This window comes from Vitis vinifera, chromosome 1 (genome assembly GCF_030704535.1).
Source record: "Vitis vinifera cultivar Pinot Noir 40024 chromosome 1, ASM3070453v1".
Taxonomy (NCBI): domain Eukaryota; kingdom Viridiplantae; phylum Streptophyta; class Magnoliopsida; order Vitales; family Vitaceae; genus Vitis; species Vitis vinifera.
The window spans coordinates 21,755,101-21,769,234 of NC_081805.1; the positions used below are offsets into that span (position 1 = coordinate 21,755,101).

Consider the following 14,134-nt stretch of genomic DNA (forward strand, 5'->3'; position numbering starts at 1 on the left):
TCATGTTATATTAGAAAATTATTTATATTTAAAAACAACTAAAAAAATAATAATTTATTTACAACATTATAAATTGTGAGCAAGTTTTAATAATTTCAATAGTCTATGTCCTAAAAATTTTTAATAGATGATTACAAGAGAAAAAAATGGGAAGAAAAAATAAAAAATAAATTTAAATTTAATAAATTATTTTTATATCAAACTCATTTTATTTATTTTAACTCTTTTATGAAAAAAATTAAGAGTTTGTTTGACCGTATGATTTAAAAACAGTTTTTTGTTTTTAAAAATAGAAAACCATTTTAAAAAATTTCTAATAGTATTTGGTTGTTGTTTTTTGAAAACAATTTTTAAAAACAAAATAAAATAAGGAACAATTTTTAGAGAATAAACTGATTTTTAGAAACAAAAGGAAAATATGATCCGTTTAGTTATGTTTTTTGAAACTTGTTTTTAAAAATTATTTTTTATTCTTTTAACTTACAAACATAGCCAAACGGGTTATAGATAATTTGAAAATTCATAATTTTAGTTATATTTAGTTTTTAACCTTTTTTTTTTTCCTTTTTATCATTTTTCTGTAACTAAAGCTAGCAAAAAAAAAATTGAAAATGGAGAAAAAGCAGAAACCTGGCCCAGAGATAGACTGGGCCTGAAGCTTTGAGCAGGCCCGGCCCATTTACAAGGCATGAGTGGCGCAGGAACCTTTAGGCTCTACCCATCCTCTACTCCATATCCAAAAATAGGAGTCAAAACTCAATCTTCTTCCAAGCTTTTCTGGAAAAAAAAAAAAAAAAAAAAAAGAAACCAAAAAAAGGAGAAAAAACAGTCTCTGCACAGCAACTGACGTTTCTTTTTCTGTAATGTTTTCTTTTCTTTCTCATGCCTTTTATTTATTTCTTGTATTCTGCTTCAATTCTTCTGTGTGTTAAAAGTTGGATATAACTTTCATCATTACTTTTCTATATTTGCTACTTTTTAGATTCTTGGACTCTTTCATTTTCATAGTTAGTGGGGTTTTAAATTTCTTTGAAAGTATGCAGATGATTCCACTATGAGGCTGTGTTTGGTAAATTGGTTACATAGAATTGAATTCCATTTGTATTTCCATTTCAAAAACTCTGCTTTTTCTGTGGGATTCTGTTTGTTAATTGGGGTTCTGTGGGGTTTATGTTTAGCTCCTAATTTACTTATTCTAATTCACACACACACACCCTGCTTTTTCTCTCTGTGTGTATGTGTGTGTTGGGGGGGGGGGGGGGGGGGGGTGGTGGGTAATCACCATCTAGCCAACTAGAAAATTAAGAAGATGATACTCTTGCCACTTTCTCTGCCACATATTTTACCACCTTCTAACATGGCAGCATAACCAATTTATTTTTTTAGGTCTATTTTATCTATTGTTTAAATTTAATGAATAGAGAATGGAAAAATAATAAATTGTTGATATGGTGCTGGCACAATTGTAGGTGGCAAGGAAGGTGGTAAAGAAGGTGATGAGAGTAGCAACTTCCTGGGAAATTGTTGGTTCATAGTGGATAAGTGTCAAATATGACTAACTTTCCTGTTGATATACCCTTTACTGAAACTAAGGAGAAAAACTTGATTTGGAATCTGTAATCTTAATCAACTAATCAAAGGCCTGAGAGGCTATTTATTCTCTGTTGGGTGGACTGTATTTCTCTTGGTTTTGTTTTTTATTTAATTCTAAGTCAAGATTTCAGTCAGCTGATGATCCTCTTATGCGCATAAGTCCATGAACATATTGTAAAAGGCCACCAAATGATGTTAGTCAGAAACCATTTTGTGAATTGCATATGCACCTCAAATTTACACATTCACTCCTGTTATACGGCTGAGCAACCTTGCACATGTTTAAATGTATTGTTCTAACCAAATACCAAAATCATTATAGCTCCAAAAAATCTGATTAAATCCATGTCAGCACGAAAACTTCTGTTTGTGTGCGTGTGTCAGGAGTCTACTGCTTAAGGGGCCAGCTCATGGCAGACAAAATAAGGGCACTTAACGATACCCTAAATCATGTATATATTCTTATCTTCCTTCATATATACTAGTACATTATGCAAAGAGGATTTTCTGTAGGAAGATTCCTAGAGTTTCCTTTGTCCCACATAGGGAAAGGATGGGAGATAAAAAGTGGTTTATAGTGGGTTCCACTTTCTAAGTTTCATGGGCTTGTGGAGAGAAAGTGGAGGCATACATGTGTGCACGAGGCCTGAGCTCATTTAGTGGGATTTCAAGAGGCTTGATCCAAAAACCATCCCATCTGAAGCACCTGAGGACTGCCAGCATTGGGCCACTTTTTTTTTTTTTAAGACCAGAGGATTATTGTTCTAAGTGTCATGTCCTGTGTCAATACAGGTTTGGAGGAACACTCTGTAAGAGTTGTATTGCTGCAGAGATTAGAGTGCATCATTGTCTTCAATCTGTTGTTGTACCCTGGTGGACAACTGTTCGCCCTAACTCACTGGTTCTCATTTTATAATCCGCGTTTCATTGTGTTGCCTTTGTTTTTAGCATATAAAGTTGCACTAATCCAACAATTTGTACTTCTGTTCAACTTAACACCTCTTACTCTCTTCTTTCTTTTTTCTTCAGAATGCCCTTAATTTTCATTAGTATAACAGGAGGTGGACAGATAACTATATCTTGGAGATAGGTAATTAAAGTTCAAAGTGTTGTAACCACAAATTCTCAGATGTTGGGAAACACCAAAGGATGAAACACACATGCATGATTGAACAGTTTTTCTTGTTCCCCACCCCCCCAATCCTCTCCCCCCCGCCCTCCCCTCGCAATTTTATGGTTGGAGTACTATATCATTTCAATGACCAACTGATTGAGCAATTTGGAAGAAATTCAACTGAGTATATATGCCACTCTGGCATTTGTAAAATTGTAGTAAATATTTGCGAGGGCATATTGTTTAGAAAGACAACTCAAATTGATCAAAGATTGGTATTTCTTTTTCTTTGAAATTTGTATTTCTTTTGTTTATTGATCCTTGCTAAGTTAGAGTTTAATTTATGTTCAGGAGTTAGAATGCCAATGATAATTGCTTAAACTATTTTCTTGTTTCTGAAAGAAACAAAATATTGCCCGCTTTAATTGGTTCCTACTAACTTTACAATGTTACTATAATTTGCAGGATATGACAATGCTATCAGGAAACCATTGTAATTTGTGGCTAGGAATTCAAAATCATCCTTCCAGAGGAAGATTTAACCAGATTATATGTCCAGGATCTGGCCCATATATTCCTTCTAGAGGTTCATTTTTTTACCATGGTCAATGTCTTGCTGGTAGTTCTCATCAAAGTGCCAGGAGATGTAGGCCTATTTTTTCAAGTACAGTGGACGATGGTATGGATCCAGATGATTCAGAAGATGGAATTGACAAGAAACAACCTTCTAATGGTGAATTAGGAGGGGTATGTTGAATTTTTGTTAGTGTCTATACAACTCATCAATGTAAACAATGGCCTTGGAGGAAAACTATGTGTGCAACTGGAATATGGCTTGTTCATTGTGCTTTTTTTTTTTATTGATTCCCATAGTTGGTAAAGGCACTCTTTAGAGGTGCCTAGGCCCTAGGTGCAATGACTACCTAGCTATAGGGCCTCCCCTGCTAAGGCGCTTACTTTATTTGAGAAGTCCTATTTTATTTTTTTAAATACTTTTATTCTTGAAATTTCTGACTCTATATTGAAATTTTATATAGTTATTTTTTCTTTTCTTTTTGCTTAGATTGAGTTCTGGATTATATTATATAAAATTGACATGCACCCTAGGGCTTTGGTTAATTGCATCTCACTTTGCTCAGGGGCACTTTGGTTTGCACTTTGCACCTCTTAGGAGATCTTTCTGCCTTGGGTGCATCTTTGCCTTTTAGAACTATGTAGATTCCTCATAACCATGGTTTTAAAAATCGGACTAGACCGGCTGGTCACGGTTCCGATCCGGTCTGGTCAATTGGGCCGAAAAGAGGTTGAACCGAAATCTGACCTGTTGAACCGGCGGTCTGACCAGTGAACCGGACGATTCAATTAATTTAATTTAATTTTTTTTCCCAACATCAAAACGACGTCGTTTTGATCCCCCCTAGCAACCCCTTGTGTGGCTGCCCTAGCTGGAGCCGCCCCCACTGTCGCCAGTATCGAGCTGCACTGGTCGGACGTTGCTCCCCCAGCGGCACCCCCTTGTCCCCCCTTTGGCACCCCCACCAACCCAGAAAAGCCCACCTTTCCCCACCACGTGGCCGCCTTAGCTCCACCAGTAGTGGCAGTAGCTCCAGAAGCTTTGATTTTTTATTTTTTGAATTTTATTTTTTATGTTTTATATTTAATATGTTTTTTTTTGTTTATTATAATTTTGATAATATGTTTAATATTTAATTTTTATAATTTATTATTATTTTTTAATTTTTAAAATTATAATATTATATAAAATATATATTTATGACGTCATTAGTTCAACCGCGGTTCGACCAGTGAACCGTAATTTGATAACTTTTCCGATTCAATGACCGGTCCGGTTCTGAAAACATTGTTCATAACACATTGATAGATTTGAGCTTTAATGACCACCACCTGAAGTTTAACTGTTTCTATTTCTACTCCTGTTTTTTATTGTCTTTGTTACTCTCCAACGAGATCCAAGATTTAAAAGGTTTGAGCTTTTTATTTTTATTTTTTGTGTTGTTTGTTCTTCTAGGAGCATCTTAAATTTCCAAGCATTCTTTTTTTGGGCTTGTGCCTAAGTTGTTTTTTTTCTTCAACATCTAGATACCAATTCCAAAATTTGGCTCTTTAAGAAGTTAGATCATCAATTTGTTTCCATCTATGGAGTGGCTGAGCATTTGAGTTTTCGTTAATGAAACGGTTTCAGTTTTTGTCACTGATTTTGGGATTGACTTCGTTTACTAATGGATTTCCTTGGACAGAATTGCATTGGCAGTTTGTTGAACTGATTTGGTTTCTCTTTCAAATGTGTTTACTTTATTGTTTCTTTGTAAGCTTATTGGGTATCTTTTGGGGTGGCTTGAAGTTTTTCAATAACATCAGCAAACTCAGAACTAAGGGTTTTCTGAAAGATATTGTTCCTTTAATCAATCCCACTTTTCAGTTCATTTATATGCATGGTTATACCATGGGGAGGCATATATTGATCGAGAATATATGATTTTTACTTCTTCAGGTTAATAGTGAAATGATCAGAGAGAATCTTGAAAGAATTGTTGGCTCAGATGATTCTACCTTTAGCGGGTTAGACCTTGCAACTCTTATTAGGAACAAGTATGGGAGATCCTATGATGTTCTACTAATAAAGAAGGTTTGATTTTCTATATGTGATGCATATCTGTAAATCATTGATATTGGATTTTTCCTTTTTTTACTTGAAAGTGTAATTGTTCTTCATCTATTTTCTTTTCTTGTTGCTTTTTGTGGATTAGTTATTGAAAAATGGTTAAGGGGCGTTTAAACATGACTGTTATCTTACATGGAGATTAATCCTTCCACTGTATTTTTTGTAGCGTTTGAGCTTTTAGCTCATTTTGAGTTATACAACATTGAGATGACGCCATTGTATTTCTCAGAATTTTTAGAATTAAGTTAGGAATTGAAATGAATGATTCCCCAATCCATTTGTATATTAATATGATATCATACCAGATTTTCCCTTTGTCACTTGCATACCAGATTCCATTTAGTAAGTAATATGAGTTCCAACTTTTTTATATAAATAATCTATTGATGAACTTAAGGAACTTGAAAGAGAGGTTGAGAGCTTTTCAACTCTTTAAACTTAGGTAAATAGGTACTTGCAAGATAATCGAGAGAGCTCCTAGAGATCTTATTGCTATTGCCACACTCAAGTACATTCCCCTGAATTGTCCCACTCTACCCTCAAGTTGAGTGTCTTCTGTCCTCACACCATCCTACCACCTCATTATAGAAGGGGCATATCACCACTGAACACTGGATTATCATCTCAATAGTGCATCTTAATACTAATGGTCTGTCAGAGTTCCTCTAGCCAGTGAATCCTAAAACACTTGGTTTACTTGTTTTACACATTAAATTTAATTTTTTAGAAGAATAAAAACTATTGTTGGGAACAACAATCCTTTCTCCTACGTTACTTAGGATTATATATAGCTATCATCCTCTTCTTTAAAAATGTTTTACTAGACTACAAGCTGCAGCGAACAATTGTTTCTCCACGAGTCTGTTTGAAAGCAGGTTATGCATCTATGTCATGAAACATTGTGTCCATATGTGGATGAAATTTGAGGTCTTGTTAAATTTGGAACAAAGGGTTGTGAATATCAAGATTTTAAAATTTAAATCACAAATGAGCAGTGCCTTGTTGAAATCAGTTTACCACAGTTTTGGCCAACTTTAGCATGATTTGTGCATGTAAGTTTGGGTTGTATTTAGGTTTACTACTATTTAGGTAAACTCAAATTTTCAGGAAACAAAAAGTAAGTTTCTATTGCTTGTATGGCTAGCTTACCCTATATTATTTTATATTTAGAATAGCATGACTTCTTCCCATCGAGAAATAAAGGTAGAATTTATTAAAGTCTCCTAAGTGTATATTTCATTGGTTTAAGGAAAGTTTATGGTATGATTTCATCAAAACCATGTTTTGTTATTTTTGAGGTTCTTGAACTTATCTATTGATGGATGTGTGCTGACTGTCACTCAGTTGATAACCAAGATTTCTTTTCGCCCCTGAAAATGGCTTTCTTTTCTTGATTCTTATCATCCAAGCTAGATTTGATTTTCTGGCACTTGACATGTTATTTTTTATACCCTAATGTAGGAGTTTATGGGAAGAAATCTACTTGCTTTAAATGTCATGTGGAAGTACATGGAGCAGGTAAAAGATTCCTGTGCTACAGATATGTTGTGGTATCGTTATTCTATTAGTAATATGATAACATCAAGTTGCAGAAATTGCTTTGATATGTTGAAAGTTTTGTAGAAAAATAGAGGCTTCATATTCTTATCTGATAGCAAAAGAAAGAGAAAGAAAAAAAAAAAGAAAAAAAAAAAGAAAATAAGAAAAGGAAAGAAAGAACAAGAAAAAGGCAAAAGTAGAGGCTTGGTATCAGTATTAAAGCATTATAGTCTGATGTGACCTAACAATAAATATTTTAATTTAGACCCAGTTTCTAGAACTAGACTATTCATTGAGTCATTCTCCAATGGTTTACATGATACTTTGTTTTTTTAATTCGGCCACATGGGAAGAGAATTACTCCGTTTATGTTCATGTTCACTTTTTCCTTGGGTATGAGCATCTGAAATGCAGTCAAATGTAATCTTAGTGGTAGGGAAACATATGGAGCAGCTATAATGATAATAATAAGCCATGGCTCCCTCATTCTTGGCCACATGCGGCATGCCTTACAAGTCTTTGGACATTTTTATATTTTTAAGGCATTTGTTAATTTTGGACATGTGGCTGGACTGCTGTTGTCCTCAGTCCAGCATACTTGAACCCATTTTTAGGTTACATCTATTTTCTTGATATAGAAAGTGCAATTCTAAAACCATAATCACACAGTAATGGCTTTCATAAAAGCTTGAGCCAACCTTAAAACTAGATAAGGGAGATGGTGCCAGGGGTTAACTATTTGAAGTAAAGGGAGGGAGTGCTGTAAAGGAGGGATTGCATGCTTCCCTATCAATATGATTTCAAAGGGGTTTAGGAATCTCATGGCATTGTCTCTTGGCTCACATGGGGTGGTGAGTCCAGTGGAGGTATGACAAGTAGATGTCCTGGATCCTTGCTTGACTGAGGAATGTAGAATTGTCCTTAATGTGGAATTCCTGATTGTCTTATTAGTATTGATAGTCTAGTGAAGAGTGTAACCTCTTGCCACATGGAGTTTGCAGTGGACTTCCTCCCACTATAATATGTTGGTGGTTGGCTTCTAGCTACAGTTTTGTACAACAGTATATATATATATATATGGTCCTTTGACTTTAGTTGGTTTCATTGATTGGGTGGGATCTCAATGATGGTGGTTTTTTTGGCTCCTCCGCTTTCGACAGCTGTTTTTTTGTCCCAGCCGGGGAGGGGGGTGCATCTCTTTTGTATTTTTTTGAGTTGCTATTTTAGCGTCTCTTTTCAATACAATTTCTTCTCTTTTACTTATAAAATATATATATATATATATATATGGGCTAGGCTTTGTCTTTATTCTTATTTGTAATGGATCTCACAGCCTTTTTTTCTTACTTGCTTTCAGAATTTCTATTTTATGTTTCCCTAGGACAAATAAATCAGTAAATAAATAAACAAACTTCAAGCCACGACTTCTCAAGGCTGCCTTAATGCTGTTTGTAGTGCTTGTGACTACTGTTATTGAAAAGATAAAATACACTATATGGTTATGCGTCAGCCTCTAGCCAAATTATGTGTCTGAGATCATTCTCTTCATGTAGACTGTGTCATGGTTTTCTGTGGCTGCTTGTAAAGACCTCGTCATTACCCACTCTGGATTTAAATTCTGGATGGTCTCATGTGGGATGCCTCATGATATTACCTGCCCTGACATTGGGCTTGTACAATCTAGGTAAGATGAATGCTCTATGACTATATCTTATTTGATATTCGGATTAAGTCCAGTCATTTTTTAATTGACAAGTGAAAGGTGAATCTCAATAATGGACTACACCTAGAGGGGGGGTGAATAGGTGTTGTTGAACTAAAAAAAATTTCCCAACAAGGATTACCTAGCCTTAAAATTTTTCAATGTCTATAAACTTCTCTTCCAACAACTTTTTAACAAAGTATAAAAACCACAAGCAAGTATGTATGCACCAACACTCTCCCAATAATTTATAAATGCAATTCACATGCAAATGCTTCAACACTTCTCAAAATTTATTCAAAAGAACAATTGTCACCTTAACTCATTTCAATTTACTACAAGATATCATTAACCAAAATAAACAGAAAAATAATTGAAGATATTCCATGAATAATCACACTTATTTCAGCTCATATATCTTCCATTCAACATATATGCTCAAGTATCTAATGATATCAAAAACTGAAAATAAATCAAAGAGTAGAGTGAGAGAGAGACAATTGACACTAGATTTTAACGTGGAAAATCTCCGAAGAGATAAAAAACCATGAGCCTACTACCGATTGAAAACATTCACTATAAAGAATAAAAACTGAATACAAGGTTTTACCTAACTCAAACCAACCAATCCTTTCCGGATCACTTGACTAGTACCTTCACTTTCAGCTTCTCAACTTCTTCTTCCGGAGTACACTAGGAGTCCGCACCAAGCTCGATCTCGACCTTTTCTTGAATTCACACAAGAAGAAAATGGGTTTTTGCACAAAACCAAGAGAATGAGAGATGAATGTTTCAGAAATCAACCCATGTTCATTTTCAGAAAATCCATTAAAAAAAAAAATTTCTTTGAAAACTTGGATGGGATTTTCTTGGAGCAAGCAAGCTCAAAGAGAAAAGGGAATGAGGAGCACAAGAATGGCTGCCACAGTCTCTCTTCTCCAGAAATGGGAGAAAGTTCATTTTAAATAAAAATGAAACCCTTAATCCAAGGGCTGAAAATTAATCTTAAAGAAAGGTTAGTTGGATTAATGTGCCCCTGCACCTAGATCGATCAAACAATAGGGGAACAAAAGCCTTTCAGCAAAAATATTTCTCCTCTTAACTCTTTTTAAAGATGAAAAACAGGGTTGATTCACATTCAATCACCACATACTTGGCTACATACCTCGGCCTCTTAACAAAGTCTTAATCTTCAAAGGTGAAGTAGTCCGAAGAGGAATTGGAAAACCGAGTTAGGGGACACTTAGGAATTTTGTCCGGAATTGCCAACCTAGCTAAACACTAACAACAAGGAATAAAGATTCCAATGCAAATCAACAGTCTATTACTGTTGTGATGTCTGTATGAAAACTGATAAGAAAAGTTGTGATGGTACTGCATATTTGGAAAAGATGTTCAAGAAAAGTAGGAGAAGTTAGTGCTATAATTATATTATGAGGTAGTCAGCTGTAGTTCTTAAATTCAAGACAGCTTATAGAAACTAACTTCAGTTGAGGCAGCAGTTTTCAATTTCTGACAGATAATTTGTTTTTGTCTTATTTTTTGTGTCTTTTTTTTCCTGTTGAAAAAAGGCATATTTTTGTTCATTAGCAACTACACCTCCTGCCTCTTTCACTCTATTCTTTGTTTTTACTCGGAAAGGATCCTGAATTCCTAATTGAAAATCTATAGGATTAGTATGCTACTGACATGTTGCCATGAAATTTTCCCTGATTCACTCATGAAACTTACGCATATGTGCTTCTCAGATTCCATTGTAAGTCTGAAGATGCCCACTTGTATCCCATTTAAAGCTTGTCTTAATTATTTTTCCTCTTAGAGATCCTTTCCGCTGACTGAAGAAGAGTATTTGCTGAGGCTTGATGATGTTGCAAACACATTGAAATGTTGGGGAGCCATCTCACATATTCGGAACAGCCTGGAAAAACTGAAAGAGAGGCCTCGGATTGGCAAGGTAAAATTATTGTTCAAAACTTTGCAAATATCTGTGCAATCTCTTTGGGAGGTTTAATGCTTACTTGAAGTTTTGGAAAGCAGTTAGGTTTAATAAGGTGGTTAATTAGAAGTCAGCCTCAAATCTTCAATAAGTAGGTAAAAATAAGAAAAATGTGTGATAAATGCTTAGTTGAAGGCTTGAAGTAGTTAATTCTAATGAGGTGGTTTAATGAGACTTCAACCTCAACACTTCTAAATTGTTAGGAAAATGACAGAACTAACCACCAAATAAATTTAGTACTCTGCAAATTGAAAGTCTTTCATCAAAAAATGAATAGGGTTAACCAACAAACAAGTTCAGTTCTAGATGTTCACTGAAAAGATAAGGACAACATAAGGCTGAAAATATTGCATTTGTTCATCATATTATTTCTCCACATTTTGCCAAAGTGTTTAGACAAGGTCTACTATAAGTAATTAAAATTGCAGTTGTGAATAACATTTAAAAGTATCAGCTTCAAATCCTGCATAGAATCCTTCCTCGTTTTAATGTTCCTTTTTATGATTCCGCACTTCATGGTTTGTACTTGTTCTTATTAGAGTAGTGACTTTATGCGGGTATGAAGCTCAACTAATAATATTAGTCTTGAATGTGATATGATAATAGACATACTCAAGAACTCATTAGAGAAACTTGTAAGGTTTGGAAAGTATTTGGAAATAAATAAAATAAAATAAAACATTAATAACAAAAAACAGAAAGGAGCTTTGTTGCTGACATATTAGATGGATAGATCCATTCCTTCGAAACACTCAGTTTTTTTTTCCTTTTTTTCTGAAGATCATTTTACTTTCCATAAGATAGGAAAAGAAAAAGCTGCTAACACTTCCCAAATATTTGGAGTTGGGACACATCTAACATTTCAAAATTTCATATCCTTCATCTTTCTTCTTTGCAAAAAGATGGAACTTCGAAGAAAATGGCTAGGTGATGGAATAGCCATACATTGGTTAGAGAAGAAATAACCTGTTGGGTAAAACTAGGCTTTTGGTCCCCATGCCAATCAAAAAGCCCTTTTCATCTGAGATAACTTGCCCATGATATATACATAATGTATTTAGAAAAGGATCCCCTCTTTCTAAGCCAAAAACTAGATTTGATGATTATTTTAGAATTCATTTTTCCCCAGAACAATGTCTATGGTAGTTTTCTTAGTTGCTTCATTCCAAGTCATATATTTTAGAGTTCCATTATTTGTTGTTTTTGGGCTGAAAGTAGAGGAAAAACCCACAAGTTAAAAAGTAGCAGTACTATAGTGAGTTTACTGCAATGTGTATTATTATGTTATTGTAGTGACTTACTGTCCACTCTACTGAGGCACATTGTTCATACCATTTTAGCAGTGAATAAATAATGTTGTTTTGGGTTTATTTTTATTTTTCATCTCTTTCAGAATTGATCGTTTAAATTTGACTGAAGATTAGGATTAGTTGTAAATAGGTTCTTAGTCTTGAAATAGGTTGAAGCTAGTGAACATTCAATTGAGACGTGCAGCTTTAAGTCCTTCTGGGTAGCATGATTATCAACATCCTTCTTGCTTTCTCTTCTATTTTGACACTGTTTTACATAAACCATACCTTAAACCTTCAACCACAACCCACCCCAAACCTCTATTCCACTAATCTCTAATTAATCCTAATCAATCTACTGCAAACCCTTAAATTAGGTCCCAATATTTCACTGGATTTACACCAGAGGTTTCATTAAGTAAAGGCTTAAAGTCGGTTGGTGTTTTAAGTGCCCCCTTTTGTGTAGAACTGGGTAATCAGGATAATTTTTTTTTTTTTTTTTTTTTTGTGATCCGTATCATTAGTTATTGTTTTTGTTGAAGAACAACTCTTTACTCTCTAGCGTAATGGCAAATCTTGGGTGATGAATAAAAGCACATCATTTATCTAGGAGGAAAAATCTTGGGTGATGGATAAAAGCACATCATGTATCTGGGAGGAAGGTGTTAATAGATCTCAAACCAATAATGATTTTCATATATTCTACCGTAGTATGCAGCCTGAATACCAGTAGCCTACAAAATGAGATAAAACTTCCAATTTTATTGGATCCCCAGTTTCCTTTTCATTGTTACCTAGGAACTAGAGTTTTCTATCTGACTTCGCATTTTCTTAATTAAGAGAAATGCAGTTTCTTGAAGTGTGCACGTAATTATATTCACACTTGTTGAACCTGGAACCAATGAAGGCAAATTCTTAACGAGTGTTACAAAACAGTCTTTTCTTATTAACTCATGATTGGTGTCTGCATGCACTTTTTGGCTCAATTATTACAAAAATGATTAATGTTTCCTGATGTATGGAGACAAGCTTTTTTGTCTTTTATGCTTTTTCCTATTCTGGAAGTTTGTGTTGACGGCAATATAATATGACTACACCTAGCTAGTTGTAAGTAATAGAATTGGCAGAGGATGCTAAAACAGAATGTGGATAGATACTGGCATAGAGACATGTTAGCATACAATACAAAACAAAAATATGGCCCTTTTATGTAACCAAATGGCAAAAAGTCATTCTCGGAACCAAACCAAATGAACACACAGATTTGGTTATAAGGTAAGAGAATTGGCACACATTTATGTCATTCTTAGGACAAGAGCAAGACAAAAAGGAGGTGGATCAAGGCTGTCACTAGGCCCTTGATTACAAACTGAGTACATGAGCCTAAATAAAGCTGAATGATGAAAGGTGATTCTTATAATCTGTGTAGTTAAGGCTTCATTCGATTAGTTTTCTATTTTAAAGGTGCAATTTCATCACTATTTTCTCTCTTGAAGCAGGCAGTTAGCATTTTCATAGACATGGATGAGTCTGGGGGTCGCTCAAATGAATGGATTTACAAGTAGATGCTTGTGCTCCTGCAATTTCTCCATACGAACGACATCCTTTGCTGTCACCAACTTTCAAAGTTGAAGGTCTATTTTAGTCACTCTTTGATCCGCAGGAACTATGGTATAGCAGCAGCACAAAGACATGGAAGTATGCTACCTTCTAAGTTCTACATACATACCGGTAATGGCATACCAAAAATGCATACGATCTTTTGTAAAAATTTCATCAATCTAGTCTCTCTTTATATCAAAGTGGTTGTGTCTCCTTTGATTCTCCTCCTTATTCTTTGGATGTAATATGGTGACTATTCATTTTGTTATTTTCCCTAGTGAAAATATAGCATAATAATTTTTTTTTTTGATAGGAAACACAAATATATATATTGATAGAAAAAGAAGTACAAAAGAAGGATGAAGAATCCTCCTACCAAAGATAAAACTAAACAACACAATAAAAGAACAAGAAACTACACTATGAAAACTACAAACAAGCACTCTTGGCTAGACCATCCCGTTGGAACTACACACTGCTAGCCAATCTAGTTGTAACATGTTAAGGAGAATGCCCTTAAAAACCACGGAACAAAATGCCCAAAGAGAAGCAAGGAAGTGAATGGAATCCCATAGATTCTTTGAATCCCTTGCTTTGTCCTCAAATATCCTACCAT

General features: G+C 34.6%; 1 protein-coding gene across 3 annotated transcripts; it reads left to right on the forward strand.

Moving 5' to 3' along the window:
* The first annotated feature begins 730 nt into the window (after positions 1-730).
* LOC100247903 (uncharacterized) lies at positions 731-13,718 on the forward strand. 3 transcript variants are annotated; one of them, XM_002271876.4, is made up of 6 exons: positions 731-860; positions 3,173-3,454; positions 5,220-5,354; positions 6,852-6,908; positions 10,451-10,585; positions 13,416-13,718. In XM_002271876.4, exons 2-6 carry the CDS (start codon positions 3,176-3,178, stop codon positions 13,479-13,481), a joined length of 672 nt encoding a protein of 223 aa, XP_002271912.1. In that variant the 5' UTR covers positions 731-860; positions 3,173-3,175; the 3' UTR covers positions 13,482-13,718. The 3 variants fall into 3 exon arrangements, with proteins under 3 accessions (XP_002271912.1, XP_019076987.1, XP_010654423.1); XM_019221442.2 differs by lacking the exons at positions 731-860; positions 13,416-13,718 and adding exons at positions 891-1,069; positions 8,483-8,613 and having other exon boundaries at positions 10,451-10,558; XM_010656121.3 differs by lacking the exon at positions 731-860 and adding an exon at positions 897-1,069.
* Positions 13,719-14,134: the final 416 nt, after the last annotated feature.